The sequence below is a fragment of the Phaethon aethereus genome (genome assembly GCF_964289735.1).
Source record: "Phaethon aethereus genome assembly, chromosome: 2".
In the NCBI taxonomy this organism is placed as follows: Eukaryota; Metazoa; Chordata; class Aves; order Phaethontiformes; family Phaethontidae; genus Phaethon; species Phaethon aethereus.
In genome coordinates, this window is record NC_138582.1 from 106,736,751 (window position 1) to 106,762,134 (window position 25,384).

Below are 25,384 nucleotides of genomic sequence, written 5' to 3' on the forward strand. Positions count from 1 at the left end.
GCAATTCAACACAAATACACCACCAAAAATAAAACCAAAAAACAAACCACCAAAGAAACCACAACCTTCCCTCTTTGTTGGTCAGTTTTATGGAATAATGAACAGTTAAATAAGCATCAGAGCAGGCACGAGGTAAGGGAGGAAAGAGCAAAACAGGTTGGAGCAGGGAAAACATGATACATAGGGAAACAGGAAGAAACAAAACCATTAAATTAAAACTGTATTGTGGAACTTCAGACAATGAGAATTAACTTCGGCCTTCTGCAACATAAAACATCTTGTAAAAGGACAGCACTATATATTTCACTGTCTTGACATCAATTCTCACAGAACGATGTAGGATTCTAAAGGCTGGATGCCAGCTTATAAACTTAAGAATCAGATTAAAAGCAGATATAAGCTCAAAATACTATGATCTAGGTCATAACTTGGAAAAGGGAGAAGACACATCATCTTCAGATATCTTGACACATTAGGTTTTCTACCTAGTATTTTCCTCAACACTGTCATTCAAGCAACATCAACATTGCTTCTGTAAGCCCAGTCTTGGCACACTTTCTGATGATACTATACCACCCAACAGCAATTTATACTGACCACAGATATTTTTAAGTCATAAACACCTATAATAGTAGACTGCAGACTTACAGCAAGATTCCTTCTGTTAGAAGAGTATCATGCAATTAATTTCCAGACATCTCAAAGTTTTGATAAGATGTATCTTATATATATTCTGAGACAGTTAAGTAAGCTTGTGTCATTTTGTTAACATGAACAGAAAAAATCTAGTAATGCAAAAATGAATCCTTTGAAACCAAATTTCTGACTTTAAAAGTAAGTATTCTTTATATATCCCACCAGATACACACTTGTACACTACTTACTTAGCAAAAGTCTCTGGTACAATTTGGTTTATGCAGAAGCTACAGGACATCTACAGTTCCAGTATTTACTTCATCAATACAACAACAGTTAAGATAAATTCAAATTTCATTCAGCATGTAGACACACAGAGGAAGTGCAGAAAAATTCTCATTAGATGATAAAGGTGGGTGATACCTTAGAGTTTTAGTATGTTTTAAGGGACTAAGCAAAAAAGTTAAATGACTTAACAGTGTTACAAGCTAAACTCAAAAAGACAGACTGAAGACTTCACTATTAACTTCTGTTCAGTGAATGCAGTCTTATTTTTACTGAAACTTCATTTTCTATCATTAGCATGGAGGATTTATTTCACAATTTACTGCTGCTGCTCTAAAGAACTGGCACACAAGAAAGGTTGTGATGATAGATACATCTAGACATAATAAGAATTCAACTTCATTTGTCTGACAGTGAAAATACTAGATACTGTAAGATAGCCCAAAGGGACTTCCAGTAACTGCTGTGGAAAAGATAACAGCACCAAAGATCTATGAAGGAAGACCATACACCAAAGTTGAAATTTTCTCTCTACTAGTTTAATTTACTGCCTTTGTAAGACTTTTTTGAAATGCTCTCAAGGCCTTGCATAGTTCCAGTTGGCAGGGACAACTTCAGAGTCTTGAAGTTTAAGTTTGTCATGAAGTTTATTATCAGGAACACTTTCTTGAAGGTTAAGCTAGATGTTTCTTTGATGTGGAACCTAACAGAGCGAAACGAATTTCACTGTATTTAAACTAAAAACGTGAAGGGAACTCACTTCGTGAAGTGCCATGCATGCCACAGCTCACTAGCAAAGCACTCCCCTTTCAAACAGCTGCTTGCCTGTTCCTCAGCTCTGCGAGGGAGCTGTTCATATAAATGGTTACTAACCCATTTCAATAAATCTGAGCAAATATTGAAGATTTATTATTAAAACAGTGTAAATTAGCCTCTCACTTTCACCAAAATGGGCTACCTAGTGCCACACTTAAACAAGCATCTAACTAAACTTCACACCATGGAAAGGAGATTACCACAATGACATCTACATTAAAAAAAGTCAAACTGAGGAAATAGCTGGGAATTGGCAATCATTAAAAAAATAATCCATGTGCCCACACGCAAGGTTGCACAAGTTTTCCCATGACTTTTAATCTAATTCCTTCTTCTCAGCCACAAGAGTCTGATGCTTATTCAGTTTTAAAGGGAAAACAATTTCTCAAGTAACTTAATCCACTTTGATCCACTTCAACTTGCTACTTCATATTACATTAAGAATAATGTAACCACCTAAGCAGCACTTGGAATAGCACAACTGGCACCACCAAAAGATTACATCACCAGTCACATCACTCTCAGAGCTGCTCATTCCACAGAGGACAATCATTCACGCAAGCCTAGCACATAGCATAACACAATGCATGCAGAAGGCAGACAGCAGGAGAGAGGCTGAAGTTTAGACCACCAACAACTATTACAGTAGCTTACTTAGAGCGCCTGTACTCTGCACATTTCAACTACATGGCAGAGGGAGCAAATACAAGCATCCTAATGCAAAGCAATGAGAACAACATTACTCTGATGTCACATACGAGGAGAAAAGGGGATGATGTTTGTTTGATCCTTATAGTGTCATGTCAGATAGCTGCAGTGTAGACACACGGTGTGTGGTTTCTGACAACTTGGACAATACAGCAATTCAGATTCTGTTCCTAGGCACTGCATAAATAATTCTGATATAAAGAGCAGGGGATAGCTGTAAGTATCTAAATCTCCCATATCCTGTTGATGCAATACATACAAAGAAAGATAAGAAACTAAGCAAGAATCTCATGACTCAAAAAGCAGGTTCCCCAAGGCTCAGATTCAAGTCTGGCCAATTAATAGGGTCCATAACAGGATTCATCCAGATTAGGTTTGTCAGAGGCTCAAGGACTGCAGATACAGAGGTGTGCTCAACTAGAAGAAATAGATGGAGCTGGACCTTAAACGAGAGTCCCACATACTTCAAATGCAAATGGTTTCCCAGAATACATGGGATTAAATACTGGAGAAAGGGCAACATCAAAAACACCACACCAGACTCAGTGCCCATAACAATGGATACATCCCTACTATTAACTGAAGTCACACAGACTTGGGAAGAGCATGAATAGTTTACCCCAAAGAATTAACTGTCCTGTCACATTATGAGGTAGAAGATCTCGACAATGACACGAAACATTTGGTGCAGAAGGGGAAGAAAAAAAAAGCGCGCTTTTATGATCTCAGTGAGCAGAATGGGATTTCTGGTTCAAACCTTCTCATTTTACGAGAACCTGTGGGAGCAGGTTCCCAAAAGGCACACAGCAGATCCACAATACAAAGGAACAGGTGCTTGCAAGAGTTCCAAGATCATCTAAACTCAAGCAAGAACTACGAAACAGACTCCTGGCCCTCATGGCAACAAGTCCACCCTTAAGTACTCTCTTGAGAAAAAACTCTGCCCAGATACAAATCATGATCTGGACTTCTAGATCAGGTAAGGTTGTCCAGTGGGGAGAAGCCAGTAAGACTGACTGCCAACGGTGCATTCAGATGATAGAGCTCCACACCTCTAACTCCACCACTTCCTGATACAGAGGGAACCAGGTTTCTATTTGCCTTTTGATACAGCAGATGGAGGCAGAGTTATGTTCTCATAAATACCTAAGACTCCCACATGGGAGGAAAGAGTGTCCAACATATACTGAGCAATGTCCAAAACTGGGTAACACTGATGTTAAAAATGCATTCCCCTCCAGATCACTATCACAAGTCAGAGTGCCAAACCACCCATTATCTTGATCTGCATCCCTGGTGTTTCCTTGCCTCCAAGACTGGATGATCTCAGCATGTTTTTTTACTCGTGGAACAAGCTGAACAATAACACTTCTAAATTTTCTACAACTTAAAACTGGTAGCAAATTTGGACTTTAAAAGGTCACAATTTTCACAGCTCTTGATGCAGATCAGACTACCAGGGACTATGAATCTGTAGCCTGCAATAGGCGCTACTGTTCAGAAGACTTCCCAGAAGGAAGTGCCAGAGACTGAGCCTCTATTGTAGACTGGGACAAGAAAGAAGAGGAAAGAACAAGAAAGAAGAGGAAAGAACAGCTGTTTCTTCAAGAAAGTTTGTCAGGTAGCAAATTGCAGTCAAGGAGTTCTCAAAGTAGTTAGAGTCTACTTATTTCTGAATGGGCAAAAAAAGTCCTCCACAGACACATGCCTCTCCTGAGATGGAGGCCAGCAGCTGGCCTCCAAAAGAGTCAGTGTTCTGCTGTCAGGATATCGGCCACATCAACTGCAGTCTGAAAGCTGATCTGTGTTTCAGTTTTACCCTGCAAACCACAGCAAAGATGATCTAGTATGATGATGAATTAAAAAAACAGCTATAGCGCTGAAATAGTCTGAAAAGAAATCCAATATAATATTTTCACATGTGGGAAAGAAATATTAAAGAGTAAAGAAATATTCTTTCATACAAGGAGATGTTGAAATAGGCTTGAAACAGAACCCATTAAATAAGTTTTGAGTAAGTTCTAGTAAAGTTCTGAGTTTTACTAAACCTTGGAAAAACTGTAAGATGACAGTCTATTTGTTCGAATGACAGAAGTTTTTGACTGTGTACCTAGAGAAGAAACATTTACTTCTGACTATTAAGAACTTCTCAAAACAGAAATATGAACAGGTATTATGGACCAACTTCCATATGTGGACAATTAAGCTATATACACTGGGAACAACATATATTTTTCTGACTAGCAAGCATATTTATACATTGAAAAAGCTTGCCTAATGCTGTTAAATGTATCAATATAGTACTACCACACTGCTGAAAGAAGATCTGAAGGAAAACATCCAAAACGGAAAATAGAATCACTCTTCTTTGCCTCCCTTCATTGAATTATACTAATAAATGTTAGCAAGAACAATCCGAGTTATATATACTGATTACAATCTCCATGAGGGATTCTGGTTCAACCATCTGGTGGTCTCAACAAACAGATAAATACATATAATACCCTCTTATCTTCAATAGTTGACAACCCAAAGAAAAGAAAAGGAAACAAAGGATAGAAGTAAGTGGTCCTTCAGTTTAACCAAGTACCACTGCTCCTAGATTAAGATACACAAACACTATTACTGGAAAAGCAGCACCTAAAACTTCTGGTGGACCACTAGATATACGTTTAAAATTACTTTTATTCACTATTATTTCTCTACTTCAACTAAAGTTCTTGAAACCAAGTCAGGCAGCTTGTTCAGTTCCTAAAATATGATGGAAATGTTGCTACAACTATTGTTGCTGACCTGTTCATTCTCTCATATGAACTCACTTTAGACATACAAGCACAAATAGCCTCCATTTCTTCCAGGCTTCAGGTGAGCTATAAACGAAATACACCTCTAAGCATACCCTACAGTAAAAACAATATTTAAATACAGTCCTCAGAAATTTTGTCTAGATTATCTCAATATTCGTATGATAAACATTTACTTACATGTTACAAAGATGTGGACAGTCCAAACACTGTCTCTTCTTTCCGCAAAGTTCCCCACAGCTATGTGGGATTTCGTTTCTGTTCCATTCAGGATTGTGCACCTTACCTAAACCATATCAAAGACAAAAACATATTTATTGCCTTGAATACAATATTGAATTTGGGGAAAAATATCACACCAAAAAGAAAAATCTGTATTTTCAATACCGGCAGCAGTCTTTGAAAAAGAAAATGACACAAGATGTTTTATGTTTTTCTCAGCTTTCAGTGCTGATATATACTCAACTTCTTTACAAGTAAGTGCCACTGGAGTATCAAGCTCCAGAAGATTCTTTCCTTCTCAGGAAGGAAAGCGCTCTCAGCAGGCACTTAGGTAGCTAGTATTTTACATTAAACTGATAAAATACAAGAAAATTAAAAAGTCCCTTTTAGTTGGTCAGGCTGCATAGCAGGCAAGAAAATTAAAGGGTGAAACTTCCTTGCTGCCTCAACGCAAAGGAAAAAAAAGACACCATTCCCAGAAAATAAGATATAGTTGGTAAGGCAATGTGGAATAGTGGCAGTATGAAATGACTGGGCAAATTATTAAAGTCACTTTTCTAAAAAGACGCAGACTCTACATAAACATTAAGGCTTGACATTTTTATGAATGCAGCAGAAAGTCTTGAACAAGAAGTGATAAATCCAGTATGTTAGCTTCAAGTATTCTGTATTTCAGACAAGCACTGAAAACATATTTTAATTAATCTGACATACTGTTAGCAAATCCCATTGCTCTAAGTGCATGAGATGATCATCAGGGTTAAAATTAATTGCCGTGATTAACACATGCAAACTTAATTTTGCTCTCTGCAAGAGGGGAATTACATTAACAAGGAAGCAACTGAGCCAATGCTACAAATTTGAGTTGCAACAGTTTAAAACAAGAAAATGTATTTTTTGTGACATAGTTACATCATTTTAACTCTTTTAGTATACCTTTGTATATTCTACAAGTAGCAAGTTAGGAAAATATGAATAAGCACCACAGATGGCATTTATTCCCCCAAGTTTCAATTAAACTAGTTGAATACCCAGGAAAATGCTGAAAATTAGAAGATTCAAAAGTAAAATAAGCTAGGAATTTCCTCATGGAATGGTGAAAAAACCCACACCTAACCACACTCAACACATAGTTAGTATTTTGCATCAAATAGAAGATAGCTTTGCATAAGCAACTGTTAATGATACAGCATTTGGACATCAGTGTAAAATTATCCATAAAAGATTAAAGTCTTATGTTCTAACATGGTCCTTCGCTAATATTAACCCTGTGGACAACTTGAGGTTCCTACTGTGGATGTCCCAAAGCAATGAAACAGTCTTTAAGTCTTGGCAGAATTTCTTTCCTATTTAACAGATGAACATCCTGTCTTAAAAGTGTAATTTTCTTTCAGAATCAAAACATTCAAACTAAATTATCATCCCTGTAAGTGTAAGATTGCACACATTGTCATACAAAAACTGTCTTACTTGCATTGCACTGTTCTTAACTGACTCACTGACACATTTAGATAAAGAGAACTTCAGATAAAATTGTTACCTACTACACCATAGTACTAGTTTCTTTAGGGCAAGTTCACTGACACCCAGTTCTTGTCTCAATTCCAGAATATGCTATTTTGTAGAAAGCAAGGTGAAACTTTCCAGTGACTCTGACTTAAGGAAGGGAAAGCTATGTGAAATCAACACAAATTTCAAAAGTGTAAATCCCAAACAAAATTTCATCACATGTATGCAATTAACATAATTAATTTCTCCCTTTTTTTCATATACTTACAGCCTAGCGAATGCTGTACTCACTTCATTTACCTCTTTTATTAAACATGTATCTGCATAAAGGTCTGTAAAGTCTGAATATGATTTCCTATTTAACCTGTATATGTCCCCAATCAACATAAATAGCAAAACTGCTAAATCAGTTTAAAGGTTTAGATAGTTGTATGCTTGAATTGCGTATTATTTTGGTGTATCTTGCCACAAAAACAGACATAAGATATGCAGGTTACTTCTGTCTTCCTACAGAAGGAAAGTTTGTAGGATAGCAGGTCAATTCTATCATTATTCTGTAAAAATAACTGTTTTTACATAGTGATACAAAAATATTTCTCATTTATGATTTAATATTTCATTTTTTAAATGTTAAGCAACATATGTGTGATTCTCTGCACAGCCACCTTCCAGTGTCAATGAAGTTTTAAACAAGGTTAAATTTCAGCGAGGTAAGCAAGCAAACAGCAATATCAATTCAAATCAGAAAAAAGAATCAAAATTATAAAATTGGTTTTCTTTGCAAAAGCAAGCAAGAAACTCACCACAGAAACAAGTGTAAGTTTTAGGAACTTGAGTAGAAGCATTCTGACAAGCTGGACATCTCCAACCACTATTACCATCTGTAGATAAAAAGATTTAAGATAAAAATTACTTGAAGTAAATAAAGGAGCTAATTTGCAAACCTAGAATAAGGGCTCTTGCCTTGTTGCTTACTACAGCTGCAACCAAGCTAAATTTTTCTATTTACTCAGAAGTAGTGAGAAAGCCAGTTAATAAAAATACATTTTATACAGTATCAAGATGAAGACAGCAGCGGTACTTCATTTGACCAGGTTCCAACTTTATATGAAGACAAGAACAAATTTTAAAATTGCACTTTTTCTATTATCATGCACCCTGTTATAAGACATTCTACTGGAATAGAGACAATCTTCATCATATCTAAAGATGTGAGAAAAAAGTGTTAAGTTTGGGAAACTGGTGAGGAAAATATAGTTACTTACAGTCTTAAGCACCACCTGTATTTTCCTTTTTATTACCCTCTCATGTTATGAGTTTACATGTCTTGTAGGAGACCAATTTAGTATTGCTTCATGTCTAGAATAAATTAGTGCTATATAAACCAGAATGATCTACTTTAAAGGTGACAATACCTAGCTATTGACTAGGATATTATTCTTCAAGTTTGTATTTTATTAAATAGTAGTTTTCTTGCTTCTATAGTTTCAGGACAGTGTTGGTTAACAGTAAAAGGAAGAATTTCAGTATAAGGAAAGCAACATTCATGAAGATGTTTCCCAAATTCAGTACATATGAAGAATACCAATACGAGAGCACTACTAACACAAAGGGAGGGCAGGGAAGAGCAAGAGAGATTATAGATATAAAGATATATAAACTGATTAGCTCTGTCTCTCTTAACCAGTCAATTCAATGCTGATAAATTAATAAAGCTGTGATTTTAGAACTGTTCTTCACGATTAAGAAATCTGACCAAGATTTATATTTTCATATTACTAACACAGGAGGGACTGCAAACAGGAAACCCTATGTGTGACAAGACAACTGCACTGCAACAACAGGCACACCTAGGTTCGCTACTGGTTGGATTAGAGACTTCTTATGTTGACCATCATAACGCACAATGGTAATGTTTTTCACAAACTGGAAATGATTATAGACTGCCTTGACACTATCGAAATGCAAATTTAAGGCATACCTATTCTTTTCAATACTTGGTGCCTATTCACACCCCTCATTACCCTGGCTCATATCACTGTGCCACCAAGACTGTTGCAGAGAGCTGTACAATCATGGGTTGATCAACTGTAAGACAGTGGCACAAGAAGTATACTCTCATATTGATGCTCAGGACCAACCTGTATTTCCTGACCAAGATTTTTTTTTTTATTTGACTGCTGCAGACTGAAACATCTCCAAGAGAAGTGTTAAAATCTACAGGTAAAAACTGGCAGCAAGGACTGAACACGGTATCTACTGATGAAGCTGTCAGCACCTTCCAAAGCTAGCATACTAAACACTAAGGGATTCCAATCTATGGGATTACTTTGTACAGTATACTAAACTATTACATTAACAATATAATTTCTTCATTGTTATTCCATGTTATGTTTTTCAAAAGCTGTGAAGGTAAGCCTATCATCAAAGCTTCAGGCCAGCAGAAGGCCTCTCCTATCAACATCTTTCCCAGGGCAGGATGCCTAGTCCTCTACAAGCAACAGTTTCTCTAAAGTATAGTGAAGGTCCTTGCAAAATAGGAACATTTTACCAAGCAAAACGGACTTTCAAGATATATTTTGTTCTTCTTCATCATTGATTATCCTTTGCTCCTCTAAGACATAACTACATTCATGTGTGTCCCCCACGAGGAACATGCACAGTTCCCTTCCTCCAAAAACACAAGAAATAAAAGCTTTCTTCCTGGATTCAGATGCAATTACAGTAGGATAGAATGACAGCAGGATGACTCCCAACATCCACACTTGCAAGGAGTGGTTACAGGACCAGTCCTCACAAGCCTTGATTACTGAAGAAAGTGAGAATGAGGATGACCTCATAAATGAACATTCCACTCTCATGAAGTTTCTCATGAATAGGAGCAAAGTAGGCAGAATTCCAACTGAAGACACCAAAAGGACAGCTGAGTAAGCAAAATCAACACACCTCCCTCCCATTTACTAGAGATTGTTTTAGTATTTGCTAGCCTCTCCCTCCTCCTGGAATAAAAAGATTCCTTACTTGTAATTATTTAACAAATCTTTTTCTATACACTTTCATATTGCAAGTGCCCCTATCTGTAGCACTTTCAGTCACAAAAATCTTTATCTGTGGTAGTATGCCGAGAAACCTGCCCTTTCCTATCACATATCTGTTGTCATAAAGGCACAGTGAACGATGTCCTCAGTTTTCAGAATCCTAAAGGATTAAGGGGCTCAAAAGAACCATGAGTGGGAAGAGCTGGGAATTACATACACAGACTAGGGATCTTTACATGCAGTTTCAAACAAGCAACTTTCCTCTTTACATGCTTGCCTAGATGAGTCATAGGTAATTACTTAAGAAAGGATCCAAACACATCCGCTGGAATAAAGAGTGAATGCTAAAAGGCTACATTTCCAAATGCAGCAGTACAGCAGGAATTTTCAACATATATACATTGCTAGGTACATAAGAACTCCAAATAGAATATTTCAGTCACTTCAGCTGTAGCAGAATATACTAGAATCAACATTGGCAGTTTCAGGTTACCATTCCTAAAAGGTCTTGTGCAGTTTTCCAAGGAGATAATCTGTATCAGAATAAATTACTGCTTTGACTTCTGAGCTAGACACAATCAAAAGCTTTTGTCCCAGTTACAAAAAAAGTGACAAAATTTGTGTAATATCCAAGGCACACAGAATGGCTTCAACCCTTGAACAGCATGACTTAAGGAAAAAAAAAAAAAAGAAAGAAGAAAGAAAAAAATAGGCAAGTAGATTCATATTCTGATCACTGAAACTCAGAAGCTATCTTTGAGGCCAATACTGGATTGGTACACACCACTACTTGATCTGGAAGCAGAAGGCAGGGGCAGCAGAGGGAGCAGAAGAGAGACAGTTGTAATAACTCAAATATCTCCAATCCTTCCAGCCAAAATGAAGATACCAATAAAACTACCTTCCCTGCAAAGAAGGGAGCAGATGGCTTAAACTTTGTTCGACCATTGTAAGGGCACAAGTCAAACACCATTAAAATGTTGGTTTTTACAAGAAGTAGAAGGGAGGGGAAAAGAGAGAACAATTTCCCCTTTGTAAACATAATACAGTAAAAGATCTTGTGTGCAATGCAGGTATTTTTGTAAAGATTGACCTTAGCTGTGCAATATCCAAATGCCACATTCCCCCAAGACATAATTCAAATCGTTAATAAGAATGCTTCCTAAGAAGAAAGTTATTTTCTTACTTATAGGAAAGAATCTTTCCACATGATGGCAAAGCGATGCCTAGCAGAGCTCCTCCTCCTGACCCAGACATCTCTAATACACAATGAAAATCCATTCCCTAGTTCTGAGTGCCGCTGACAGTCTACATTGTAGAAATACTGAACACTGGATGTCAACCACAAGTCTAATGTACTCAGATCAAGAATAAAGCAATGCCCTATTACTCCCCACAAGATAATCAGATTCTTTCACCTGGCTTAGCTAAACTAAAATTAATTTTTCAGATGACCATCAAGACAATAGAAGGTAAAAAAGTCTCTGAGGGAAGACACCTTCAGTAAAACACATCTGAAAGATTCCCCAAGAAGAGAGCTACTGCAGGGTGCGAGAAGACTTTGTTGTGGTAACTCAGGATAGTTCTTCACTTCTTCCCACCTGAGAATGTGGAGTCCCAAGCATATTTTATCTCATTGACATGGCAACCCAGGATAGTTCACTTTCCCCATCATCTATGCCCACCTTTGCATGGCTGCCAACCTGACAGCCAGCAGCAGATCTTGGAATCTGGACAGCAGCATTTGCATTACATCAGCGAGTTCACTAACAAGCAAAACAGGACATTGCAGATGTAAAATATATTAATCAGTGCCAGTTTTATTATCCACCCCTGTGGTGCACTCCTTTGAGCTTCACTCCCTAGTAGGGTTCCATAGTGTTGGGCCCATTTGATTAGTACTGGTGTCCTGGGGCTCCCACCACAGTAATGCTACACTTTCATTAAAGCCAAAGCTTTCACTTGCCGAGTGTTGCACCTTGTCCCCAAGGGATTCGCATCTGCTTTTCCCTCATAACAGATACCCATTACTATTGATCTGGAAGATTGAATTACATGAGAAGATACCCCACAAGAATGTTATCTACCTCATCCAAGTATTCAGGATTTCTCCAACACAATGCTGTGATCACAAAAAAAAACAACTGAGACATTACATACACATACATACTTCCAGCCTCCTACTCTGTGTCATAGAAATAAGGAGCTGCTGTAGGGCCCCAAATGGAGGGACATTCTCATTGAAACATTCAGTTGCTTCAAGAACATAAAAGAATGAACATTCTCATGTTCTTACAAACAGAATATTCTCACACAGCTGGAAGTGAAATAGAGCAGTGAAAAGTTGAGTTGCTGAGATTAGATAAGATTTCCTGGAATTCATTATAGCATTTGCAGAATTGAGCAGATTTTAAGGAAATCATGTCCAAAAAACACACCTCAGTGTTTTTTCCTCTTCCAGAAAAACAGCAAATTAAGTTAGGTACGTTACAGTGCCCTGTTTCTCTTCTGGTAGACAGTAATTACTGCCACAGGTCTAGTGAATTCCTCCACATTATACAAAGCCTGAAAAGTAGACTCTACACCAAAACAACCTACCATAAAACAAATACACTCTGAACTACAAGTTCTGATCAAGATGGGGTAGCAGGGCCTTGCAGGTCAAGAAATACACATTGGTGTCCTTAGTGGAGCTAGGGACTCAGCTCTGCTGAGGCCACCACCTTTAATTTCAATTAATGATTAGCTCAAGTTCTCTCATACACAAGATACAGTAACATATTTAGTGCACAAATTCTTAAAAGAAAAGCAAATGGCCAAAAGATATGGCTATTTGAAATACTGTCAGGATTCTATGATCTAATGTCACTTTCTTAACAGATAAGCAAAACCTCCCTTACACAAGCAGATACTCTTTTGATCAAGCAATAAGCTGTTTCAGGGAGATAAATCAGCTCCAAAGAAGGTGACAGAAAATCAGCTAAGAGAAAAAGCTTCTCAGCAGTCACTCTCAGTTTGGCTTAGGATCTCAGTCTTGCCCAAAAATCTGTTCCCTTCTCAAACGTTCCAATGCCTTTATGTTTCAAATCTCATGCTGATATTTGTAACTGCCCTTCTACTGTCCGTATGAAGCATGACACTACCCAGAAATCTGTCTATGCATCTTCAGAAATCCAAGAACTCTGCAACCAATCCTTTCTGCAGGAGATCTACAGTCCGTAAGAACTGTACTCCCCTCTGTACTGAACTTCCCTCAAACACTATATTTCCTCAGTCTGCCCAGAGACAGAAAGACAAATTAAAAATGATAAAAGCTAAACAAGCAGTGTACAGAAAAAATTAATTCAAGATAAATATTAGGCTTCAGAGTGTGTCTACATGACAACTGAACACAGCAAAGAGGCTGCAATTCAGCCTTAACACAGCATCCAAAGGGCAGAATGTAGTGGTATGCAAGTTCCAAACAGTGGTATAATACAAAGAATCTGAAACAGTTTAAGCTAATGACAAAGGCAGAAGCTTTCTGTCTTCTCTGAATTTCATTTTATTGCATGGCATCAGTGACAGGTTTCATGAGTATTTTGTCTGAGAAGAGAACTAAGTGGTTGAGTAAAAGCAGTCAACTAATGCTTGGAGTGCTGCTTCTGTATGACTGCTCAGCCAAGCACAGATGAGAGAAGATGAGACATTTCTTGGTGTGTAAAAACACAGCCACAGAGCTTTGCATCTTGATGCACTTGATTTCATTAAGTGATCTTATACTTATGTATCCAAACCTGGAAATTAGTTTCAGCTAGAATACTACAAGGAATCAAACCAGTTAGGAGGATTATACAAAGCACCTAAAGAACCGTGAAAAAAAACATTTTTTGTTTAAAACTTGCTTTGTTTACAGCTTACTAGTTAGCTTAGACAATATTTTAAGTATTTTTCCAACATACAAAACACATGAACTTTGCTATTATCTCACACATTTGAGACAGAAAGTGTGAGACAGAAAGTGTGTGCAAGAGAGAATACCAACCTTCAGCTTGTGAAGCTGGCGATCGTGCCCACTTCTTAATGCAATTCAGGTGGAATACATGGTAACAATTCTGACAGCTCCATACTGGGGCTACTATTCGGACCACCTCACAGCATACCATGCATTCGTACTTCTCTGTGGTCAGCTGTTCAATCAACGACCCTGCAAATAAAATATATTACTTGTGCATGAAACATCAGTTAACTGAGAAACAAAATTAAAATTAGATTCCAAGATTTCATTTAAATTATAACAGGTACATTATCAGCAAGGTACTAATTTACTCCTGCAAGACTCCAGTTTGATAGTTGGTATGCATTGCTCTAGTTTCAGAGCAGGAAGAGGGATTCCCATATGAGATTGTCATAAAAGTAGCAATAATAATTTCCACTGATGAACAGCAATCTCTCTGATCTTACAAATTAGTAGTTTTATTTGTCTATATTACCTGCTGCAAAGAAAGCATCCCCACCTAAAGCTATACCATACTCAGAAGGGATAGCTGCCCCATGAATTGTTAAAAAGCACCGACTCAGTCTCCTGAAAATAATGGCAGATACCGTTTCCAAAATAGCTCCCAACTAAAGCATGCAAAGAAAGACTGCCATTTTGGAGGGGGAAGTTCCTTAAGTTCCCTGTAAGAGACTACTACTTCTCTTCCCGCTTATTGTAAATGATGTTTCTCATTCAATAATACTGGTGGGAGAAAAACTGAGGTATCTTTAATTTTATGATTTAAGTAGAACCCAGGAGCATGAGAGTTAAATATATTTAAGTTAGAAAGGATCAAGGAGGATTTTGATCCTTGAGCTTCTTCTAAGGGAACAGGAGCTATCTTATGCTTCCTGATTATGCTACTACTTTCTCAGCTCTGAAGGAGAAGAGACACCGAGAAGCAAAATCTTCAAAAGATTCAATACCACAGTTAAGATAACAGGAACTAGGCCTCCTGTCTCTATCACTCTGGGCAGCAGGAGACCAAGCCGAGATGCTCTGTAAAAAACAACTAAACATAATTCTTAGTGTTTGTTCAACTGGAAAGGGATAAATTAAAAAAATAAATTTAAAATTAAATTTTTTAAAATTATCTTTTTAATTTCTCCTTCCTTATTGCCTCTGGCTGGGTGCTATAAATAACAGGACACTACTTTCTCAGTGCACACTTAAGCTTATCTCAAACAGTAAGAAAAAGCTCCCTAGGCTGTCTAGAAACAGAAACCAGTTCGGTGGCATGGAAGAGATTCAGCTGATTTCCATTTAATGTTTTAAGTCCCAAATGGTATGAGCTGGCACAAAATTCACTCAGTCAAAACCTGTGGGTCTGCTTTACACTGTCAAGGGCACATGCTTCTATTCTGAACTTCCAAAAATAGTATCCAGAGACTTTCTCCATTTCTAATTACCTTTTGATACTACCTGGGGAGGTGGGGGGTGCGTGTGTGAAATTCCAGTTAGGAACAGAATACAGTTCCTCTGTCTGGCATTTTCCTACTTCTATATACAATATGAGGAAACTTATTCTGCAAAAATCAGTTTTAGGATTGTCCCTCTCAAGTCCCATTGTTCACAATGCTCAGACTTTTACTCCCCACTCCCACAACATACATGTTTTAACATGGTGCTTGATCAGGCCATCATTTGCAGTTTGATAGTAAAACAAAATAATTTAAACAAAATCTGTTCTTCCCTAGTAAATTTACAGAACACCTCCCCACTCAGAAACCGCACATTTACATTTAACTCTACCCGCTGAAACTGCTACTGACCTAATGCGAAACAAGCCTCTTGAGCTAGTCAAATGTGAAGGCAGTTTAAATTATTCAAGATCATATCTTTAGTACAGGAGTACAGGACAGTCTAGCAAGCTTACCTGTATGAGTTTCTTTGTTTTTTGGTACATCACTCTGCTTTTTCCAGTACTGGGTCCAGCTGAAATGAAGTGCAGGTGCCTGATCCCCCTTTAGCAGGAACTTTCGTCCATTACATCTGACAGAATCAGACAACTGATGCCTGGTTTCACTGGGCAAGTTATCATTGTTTTTGTGAACACAGAGATCTTTCTTCCTCTCATTTTTATCTTTTGGAGTATATGCAAGAGAAGACTTCTTACCTACTTTTGTATTTTTACTACGGTGATAATCATGTCTTTTCTGACACTCCTTTTCTACCGGAGGTTTATTCCACACAGGCTTCCGGGGATATCTTTTGTTTGCATAATTGTAGCCTTTCTGCTCATCCCCACTACCAACAGGTGCATCACAGAATGCTTTTCCAACAGACGATTCTGAAGAGTCAGACTGAGTCAAATCCAAAGATGGAACATTTTCAAACAGCTCTACTTTCTGTTTAGAGCTCACTCTCTTTTCCCGGTCATGTACCTGCTTTCCCTTCTCCCTGAAACCTCTTCCAGATGCATGCATCAGATGCGTTTTCTTTGGCTTTGCTCCTCTACTATCCGCATTAGGTACCTCCCTGTCACTCTCCGAGGACAGAAAGTCATTGTATCCCCTAGGAGGTGCTCTTCTCCCAGGTACTATTGCAGCATCTGAAGTTCCTGGACCTGCAGCAACATCAGCAGTACTTTGCCTTATCTTACTTCTAGTACATGTGCTATCGTTTCTGGATCTGTGCCATCTCTGGCTTTGCAAGTTGCGATTCTTCAAACTTTTACTGGTACCAAAATACTGGTGGAAGTCTTCAGAATTCCCATACTGACCTTCTGGATTACAAAAGCCATGATGCTTTGTGGAAGAGCTTTCATAATCTGTACCTCTTTCAGAAGACAGACTAGGACATGGTAAATTATTTCTATTCTGATTACTGTTAGAGTCTTTCCTATCTTTATTTACCCAGTTTGTATCTGTGAGGGGTCTTTCTCCTGGAATGGAATCAGCAGCATCAGGATTGAAATTTGATGCACCTAAAAAGTGGAAAAAAAAAAAACAAAAACAACCCACCTATAGACTATTAAATAATAAGCATTTATTTTCAGCAAAACTACCACACATGCAAACACCTGGAAGTTCAATCAGTCCCACACTTGACAGAACAACTGCAAACAAATTTCCAGAAACTAGAGTGCTTTGTGGAGGTTACCTTCTCTCATCATCTTTGGAGAAAGACTGTGATGATCCAGAGAGAGGATAAGAACATAAAAACCGTAAGGTGAAAGAAAACATTTGAAGCACCACTGTACGTATACAAGACATTCAAGTGTGATCATAAGCATTAACATGTGCTGAAGCTTTTCCTAACATGTTTACATATACACACAGCCCTGAAGTGGTCAGGCAGTTGGACTCGATCATTGTAGGTACCTTCCAGCTGAACTATTCTATTCTATCGTTAGGACTGCAGACCCTAGTAGGTACAAAATATTAGGCTTACACATCTGAAAGAATTTGGACTGCAAGCAGTTTCCCTGGAAACATTCTATTTTTTCACGTTTGCACGTGTAACCTGTGTAAAGAAGTCAAAATATAAAGTTGTCCTTTTTACTTTCTATAACTACACTTATTTTCAGTTTTTCCGATGTTTTGCAGTTTCTTTTCTATCACTAATAAAGAGGACTACAAACATAAATCACAGTCCTTTTACATTATAATGTAAACAGCAGTCATTCAATATAGATAACTTAAAACAGAGTTTCACATATTTTGATCTGAGACAGGATGCAATCCTATAATTACATATAAACCTTATTTAAACCAACTAATAAAATGGGTTGTTTCAAGTTTTCTTAAAGACCCTAAAATTATAAGTCTGACAGATAAATATAACAAGGTAAGTCAAATGGCTTCTTAATGTTTAATAAAATTATGTTTTTAAAAAACCACACAGCTTGCCTCTAAAAAGTATATTGTATTATCAAAGACCATTGTTTATTCAGTTATAAGATGTGGTATGTAAAATGTATGCATGAATTATAAAAAAATTGCTGCAGAGGGCTCTCAAATGAATGCAGTAAATAAGCTTGAGAAAGTACATTTTGTAGATCAGTAAAACATACTACCTTATACTAACATTAAAAACATGCTGGACATGGCTTTAAAATATAGTCAAATTGACTTTTGAGCATGGCCTCCAAGAAACATAACCAGAACTTGAAATGTAGCTGTGGAAGTGATATTTTTGAAAGTACTTCCCAAAGAATTTATTAGGTTTGAAGAAACAGATGGGAAACAAGGATTCAGATATTTAAAAGCACCTCCAAAATATGAATAATTCATTAGGACTTTTTATATCACCCACGAATAGGATTTCTATTCTTACTGTCAGCTTTTACATGATAAAAAAATTCCAAAGTGATAAATTCTACTAAAACCCATTTGTGTCTGCCAAGACAAGAAGCAGCAAAATACACACACAAGTGTAATAATCAATAACTAATGCTGGTTCAAATTTCCTCTGATATGTTTACATGTACATACACATAAATCCCAAGAAAAAGGGAACTTCCAAAGCTAAATTCCAGCCTGTATTTCTAGAAAATAAATGAAGAAAATCACAGTACCTTTAGAAACAACCTCTACATTGCAGATTTTAATATCCCCAAGAGCTTGAATGTGAATTCAAATGAAGCATATGAAACTCATATGGTTTCATGCCTATTCTGCCATAACATTACACATTACATGACTTCTGCATTAACTGTGGACAGAACCAGAATACCCTGGCAAAGTTAGGTGGTCTGTGTGAACTATCCTTCAGAAAAAGTTTATGAGGACATGTGAAAATATAAAGCAAATTAGTAAGCATATGTCTCATTTTAGTAAGTACAAGCTTTGCTTCAAAAACAGAGCTTATTTTAGGGACCAGCAGAGCCAAACTTAGTAACTTAGGTACTTTTTTTATGAAGTCATTAATAATGACATTTGAAGGTGCCACTGAAAGACATCATGCCTAAGTGACATTTCTTAGCAGTTTCAGCAAAATCTAATTGAATTTAGCTTGAAGAGCCATTAAACAATGTACACTAATTAGGCAGAGACTGTATGATAATTAAGAATAAATATAAGAAAGAAAATATTTAAGAAGTCCAGCCAGAAAAAAATTATAATAGGTGCAAGAGTCCACAGAGTAGCCCCTTAAGTGCCAGAGGTAGTACTTCTTTACTCTTAAATGAACTCAGCTCTTTCTCCTAGGTAGAAATAACTCTGATTTTCCTTCTGAAGCTTCAGATCAATACAAAACTGGAACTAAATAAATAACACTGAAGAAGACTGTACCAGTCTTTCGACCGGACTAGCACTTACTTTTAAGTGACCACTTCTTATTGAGATACCCATAAATTCAACCAAAAATAGCATCACCATGAATAACGTGTGCAGTTTTGGGCTCCACAATACAAGAAGGCAATAAAAATATTATAACATGTCCAAAGGAGGGCAGCAAAGATGGTGAAAAGACTACAGGACATGACTTAGAAGGAGCAGCTGAGGATACTAGCTTTGTTCAGCTTGGAGAAGAGGGGACTGAGGGGTGACCTCATTGTTGTCTGTAGCTTCCTCATGAGGGGGAGTGGAGAGTGAGATGCTGATCTCTTCTCCCTGGTGGCCAGTGATAGGACACAAGGGAATGGCTTAAAGCTGTGTCAAGGGAAGTTCAGATTGGGTAGCATTAGGAAAAAGTTCTTCAATGAGAGGATGATCAAGCACTGGAAAAAGCTTCTCAAGGAAGTGGTCATGGCCCCAAGCCTTTCAGTGTTCAAGAAGTGTTTGGATAATGCTCCCAGATATCTGGTTTAACTTTTAGGTTGCCCTGCATAGACTCAGGAGTTGGACTCAATCACCCTTTTGAGTCCCTTCCAACTCAGGATATTCTATGATTATATGTTCTGTTTATATACTGGCTCCCACTAGAAGACAACAGTAATTTCAGGACAGATGTCTTCAGTTTTAAAGCAATTCAAATAACCTATTCTTTCACCTAAAGGCAGACAATAGTACAGAGTGCATACATAACAATCTATTTGTGTCAACACTGCATATATCCAGACAAGAAATGGCCCAGTCAGCTGAACACAAGTTACAGGGAAGACACTCCCTGCAGGTCGTATGGTACCTATAATATATTACACTGTACCACAAAAACCAACCAACCAGGAATGGTGCATTACAGAAGTCTGAGGCTTTCCCCATAGCATTGGAAGCTTTAAACCTCTTCCTCACAAAACACCGAGCTTTATCTTTTCTGTCTTCTCTGATCGTTTTATTCAGCTACAGCATCCTATCATTCCCAGAGACAACACATATTTACAACAGGAAATACAGTTTCAGGCTTAAAGTCTCAAGCAGTGCAACCCATTTTCATGCAAAACAATCTGTCTGCCCCAAATTTACTGCTTATTCCAACTGTAATGGCTCATCTAATGAAAGATACCCTCCCTTCCCACAACCCTTGCCAGAAATCATTACAGAAAGATTAACACACAAAATCATCATTGCCATAGAAACACAGAATGGCTGAGGTTGGAAGGGACCTCTTGAAATCATCTAGTCCAAACATCTAGCTCAAACAGGGTCAGCCAGAGCAAGTTGCCCACAACTGTGTCCAGCTGGGTTTTGGATATCTTCAAGGATGGAAAGGCCACAACCTCTCTGAGCAACCCGTTCCAGTGTATGACCATCCTCACAGTAGAAAGGCTTCTTCTGTTCAATGGAATTTCATGTGTTTTAAGTTATACCTGTTGCCTCCTGTCCTTTCACGTAACACCACTGAGAAGAATCTGGCTCCATATTCTTTACTTACTCCCATCAGGTATTTGTACACAGCACTAAGATCACTCTGAGACTTCTCTTCTCCAGACTGAACAGTCCCATTTCTCTCAACTTCTCCTTATATGAGGGGTGCTCCAATCCCTTAATCATCTTCATGGCCCTTTGCTGGACTCACTCCAGTATGCCCATGTCTTCCTTGTACAGTGGAGCCCAGAACTGGACACAGTGCTCCAGGGCAGGCCTCACCAGTGTTGACTGGAGGGAAAGGTGCACTTCCCTTGACAAACTGGCAACGCTCTTCCTGATGTAGTCTAGGACACTGTTGACCTTCCTTACAGAGAGGGTGCATTGCTGACTCATGGTCTGCTTATAGTCCACCAAGGACCCCAAGGTCCCTGCAGATAGTTAACCCTCCTGTGTATACTGGTGCACAGTGCTATGTTTTTGCTCTTTTATGCTCTTGTCCAAATTCAGTGCATCCAATTTTGAACAGCACATGAAGTTTTAGCTAGCCCATTTCAAGATGACATAGCAGAAATCTAAAAGCAGGGAAAGAAATACAACTTTGCTATAAGTAGCTTCACCATCCTAAGAGAAGTATCTATGACAGAATGGATTTTACAAAAAGGAGAATAAATGTGTTATAAGTTTTCACTTTCCTTTTCATACTTACAGTGGACTACTCAATGCTTTATAGCATTAAACTCCCTTCAGTTTAATGATGCATTGTACCACGTATAATGACGCAGCTGTCATTGTGAAGGCAAAAAACCATAACTACATTCAACAGCAACAGATAGGAAAAAAAAAATCATCTGTTAATGGCTATTAAATACAAATACCACCTGTCCCATCTAGGTGCACAGGGCTGGAAAATAGAAAGGTGTATCAATGTGAATAATCATTCTACAACTGCCTTGTTTCTTATAGTTTTCCCCTTTGTCTCTTATACTTTTTCCCTGGGTCTCAATAATTGTTCACTATTGGCAAAATATCCTGGATAGGCTGCACGTCTGTCATGACCCAAAACTGTCATTCTTCAACCTCAACTCCTTCCCTGATTTACCCTAAGAGCAGAAATATCTTTCATATTGAAGATCTCAAAATCAGACACTTGCTCTGTCTATGAAGTTGCAGGGCAAAAGCCAGGTCCCATTCTAATACTGTAGAAGCACAATTCGAAACTTACCTATGAGATAGTTCTTGACAACACAGTATGTATTGCCATAACAAGAAATTAAGTCCAGAACTTAATGCCATGACAGTATCTGTGTTAGATTAAGTATTATAAAGCAAATGTAGAAATGGTGTACCATCCAGGCTAATCTACTGCTTTTCAGTAAAGCTATTTTTAGCTCAGTACACCTATTTAAGGCTTTATTCCAATACATATATACTGTACAAAAGGTTTCAGGACCAGAACTGACTCACAGCCTGACAGCATGGAAGACACAGCCAAGCAGATATTTGCCTGCACTAGCTTCTCTTTACTGAAACTATCAGCCTCTGTTCTGAACCATGTACCAGGCTATTCCACTTCCCACAAGGCAGCTGTGGACCCATTTGCATCCCATCAAAAAATCAATTCAAATAACTTTTCTGTCATGATAGCCAGGCTGTCAAGAACAGAGAAGAAAAGATAGAGGATGTTATTTAGGATACAGGCAAATGATAACATTAATCTGAATTAACATCAGGGTGCTGCAAAACTCGAGATTCATGTTTTCTTCTTTCCACCCAGCCACAGAAGTCCAGGATTCTTCCTGGCAGAAAACCTAACGACTCTATAAACAATAAAATGAGTTAGCTCATCAAGTGACCCCAAAGTGACATTGATTACCTGAGAAGTCTACGCAGATTGCAAGAAAAATCAAGAGACATGATGAAAACACTAAATGTCATTAATGACTCTGGGCAACAGTGTTATTTCTAGTAACACAGTCAAGAGACAATTACATAAGTGTTCTTTTATCATCAAGTGCCCATAATACATGATATATTACTAAATGCAAGGCTGGAACAGGGATCTCGAAAGGCTGTTTCCCCCTCCTCCTCAGCAGCCACACCCAGTAAAATGAAAGTTAATCTGAACCTGCATCATAAAAGCCAGCAGGGTAAAACAGACGAAAAAAATCTTTTCTTGCACTCGTGGCGTTCCATCCCACTCCTGGCCGGGTCCTCAAGCCGCTCTCCACCCGTGAGCCCTTGCCTAGATCACTCTGGGCAGGTGGCACCTGCTCTAGGCAGTCACCTCCCGCACACCCCAGACCACCGCTCCGCCCCAGCGAGACCCCACGGAACGCCGCAATTGTACAGCGGCCCATGGGGCTGGGACAGGTCAGGCCGCCCTGTGCAAACAGCACCGCCCATTGCTGGGTTTCACGAGCACGGATGGGCAGACAGCACTAAGTTTTCCAGAAACCAACCGGCTCTTTGTATTTTTTTCTGGCGTCCCCGTTCGTGTGTCACATACTAGAGGCTCGCATGTTCCTCCGCAGGCAAAGTTTCCCCAGCGCGCCCTGCGGCAAAAGCGAGCCCACAGCCATTTTGAGCGCCACAGGGGCCGCGAAGTTGCGGCGGGCGGGGGCGGCGGCAACAGGTGGTGCCGCAGCTCGCGCCCCTCCACACACCAGCGCTCGGCCGCGACCGCCGCGGCACGGCCCTCTGCCCGACAGCACCGCTGTAGTCGCCTGCTCCTCCCCTCCACGCCCAACCCAACCCAACCCAGCCCAGCCCAGCCCAGCCCAGCCCACCGGCCCCCGGCCCCTTCCCCACCTCTCACCTCCCGGCGCACAGCAGGCGCACTCACCTGCGCCGGGCCGCGCCTCCGCCATGCCAACGCACACCGCCCCCCGCCCCGAGGTCCGGCTTTCTGGCCGCCGCGCACGCGCGCAGCCCGTGCCCACGCCCCCCGGCGGAGCGCGGCTATGCGCGCGCAGCCGCACTGGCGCTCCGAGCGCGAGCAGGGAGAGCCGAGGTGGGCACGAGGCGGGAGGGGCGTGGCCGGGGGCGGGCGGCCGCGGGGGCCGCGGCTGCCGGCGCCGAGGGGCGGGCAGCCGTGTCCGGTATGGCACAGGAGGAAGAACGGGAAACTAGCAGCCACAAAGAAACGCCGGCGCTGGCAATGAATTGGCCATCTGCTCGGCAACCAGCCCGCCTGCTGCGGCCTGTCCCCAAAGTGGGCTTGCTGTCCTGGCTGCCTTCCAGGGGCCGAGAGCGGGCGGGTGCGTACAGGACGGCTCCTGGCTCTGGCCCAGTGCATCAGAGATGGTCTTTCTAGACACAGGGTAGAAAGTAGGGATGTGTCATCAGTCTGTCTATTGCATCCTGCATGCACTGCTCTAGGGAGGTGGCAGAGCCACACACTTGTCATCCCAAATGGGTGCTGGAACTTACGCTTCTGTTGGAAAGCCCACACAAGGGCTCCCATACTACACCTGGTGCTGCAGGCAAATCTGATCATGGTCCAGCTGCAAATACTCTGTAGAACTACACGCCCTCTCATACTGCGGGTTTCGGCACCAGCGTTTAACCATTGTATGATTCAGACCTCCCTGCAGAGGTTTGCAGTGCCATGGTTACAGTACATCTACACAACAGTTCTATGCTTTCACTGCTGCAAGGCGGCTCCAGAGTCCTTATGGAGCTGCTGATCTTTTCAGGTAGCGCAGAGTTAGTTCACAGCTCCACAGCAACTGCAGCTCCGAGGAATGGCACCTCAGGAGCACTGCTGCATGCCAGACCCTGCAATTCTGCCCTCCACGCCCTCCTGGTGAAAATCTCCGGTCAAAGTTCCTCTGGCTGCATAGCTCTTCCCCTCCTAGTGGGCAAAGTTCATGGCTCCAAAGCCATCCAAGAACCAGCGGGCTTGTTGCAGGAACACTAGCTGTTGCAACGAGCCCCAGACTCCTGCCGCTGATGCAAAGGAGCCTTGCAAACCGGTATGGCAACAGCCTTATGAAGATGCTGTATGTTTTGCCATGGATTTTGAGTGTGTTTGAAGTGCTTTGCTGTGTGTAAACATGGTGACCATCTGAGGTAGCAAAGAAAGGCATGCCATGGTGGCATCCTTTCAGAGGTAATGCATGATTTTCCTGCTGCTGTCAAAAAACTTGCAGTAGTCCTCGATTCCATAGACTTCTCTGTCTCTATTGTAGAGATGCAACCATAACAGTCACATAAAACTACTACAAATTTTTAACACTGTTTTACATGAATACCACAGCATTATCACTTCAGTATCCACACTCTTTTTTGCTACCACCAAAAAACCAGTTGTGGTATGGAAAGCACCATAGGGATTTGCACTTGTATGTGCTGCTGCACAAATGCGAATAATTAGGTTTATACAGCTTTTCCTTTGTTACCCCTTTTCCCTTTTTATCTAAACAGTTCTGCTTTTTTTTTTCCTTTCTTGTCTTAAATCTTAAATTTGAATTGGGCCAATCCCACCTGCTCCTGATAGCCTAACTTAGTCGCCCAACATTTCTGTACAAGCATGTGATTTTATTCTCTGTCTTTAGTTTGGCCAAAATAGTCTTTTCATTTCTTCCTCATCATTTCTGCTTTTCAGTGCAGGGATAGGGGCAAGGATCTCCATGCTATATCATACGCCTTCCCTTA

At 39.7% G+C, this 25,384-nt stretch overlaps 1 protein-coding gene across 1 annotated transcript in view; it reads right to left on the reverse strand.

The window, feature by feature from the left end:
• NFX1 (nuclear transcription factor, X-box binding 1) overlaps positions 1–23,595 on the reverse strand; it is a gene marked incomplete at both ends in the record, with an annotated part of 65,847 nt that extends 42,252 nt beyond the window's left edge. The window contains 5 exons of the mRNA XM_082015571.1: positions 5,430–5,535; positions 7,784–7,861; positions 14,043–14,204; positions 15,913–16,962; positions 23,571–23,595. Of these exons, the coding sequence (XP_081871697.1) occupies positions 5,430–5,535; positions 7,784–7,861; positions 14,043–14,204; positions 15,913–16,962; positions 23,571–23,595 (1,421 nt within the window). The remainder of the gene's footprint in view (positions 1–5,429; positions 5,536–7,783; positions 7,862–14,042; positions 14,205–15,912; positions 16,963–23,570) is intronic.
• Between the last annotated feature and the right edge of the window lie 1,789 nt (positions 23,596–25,384).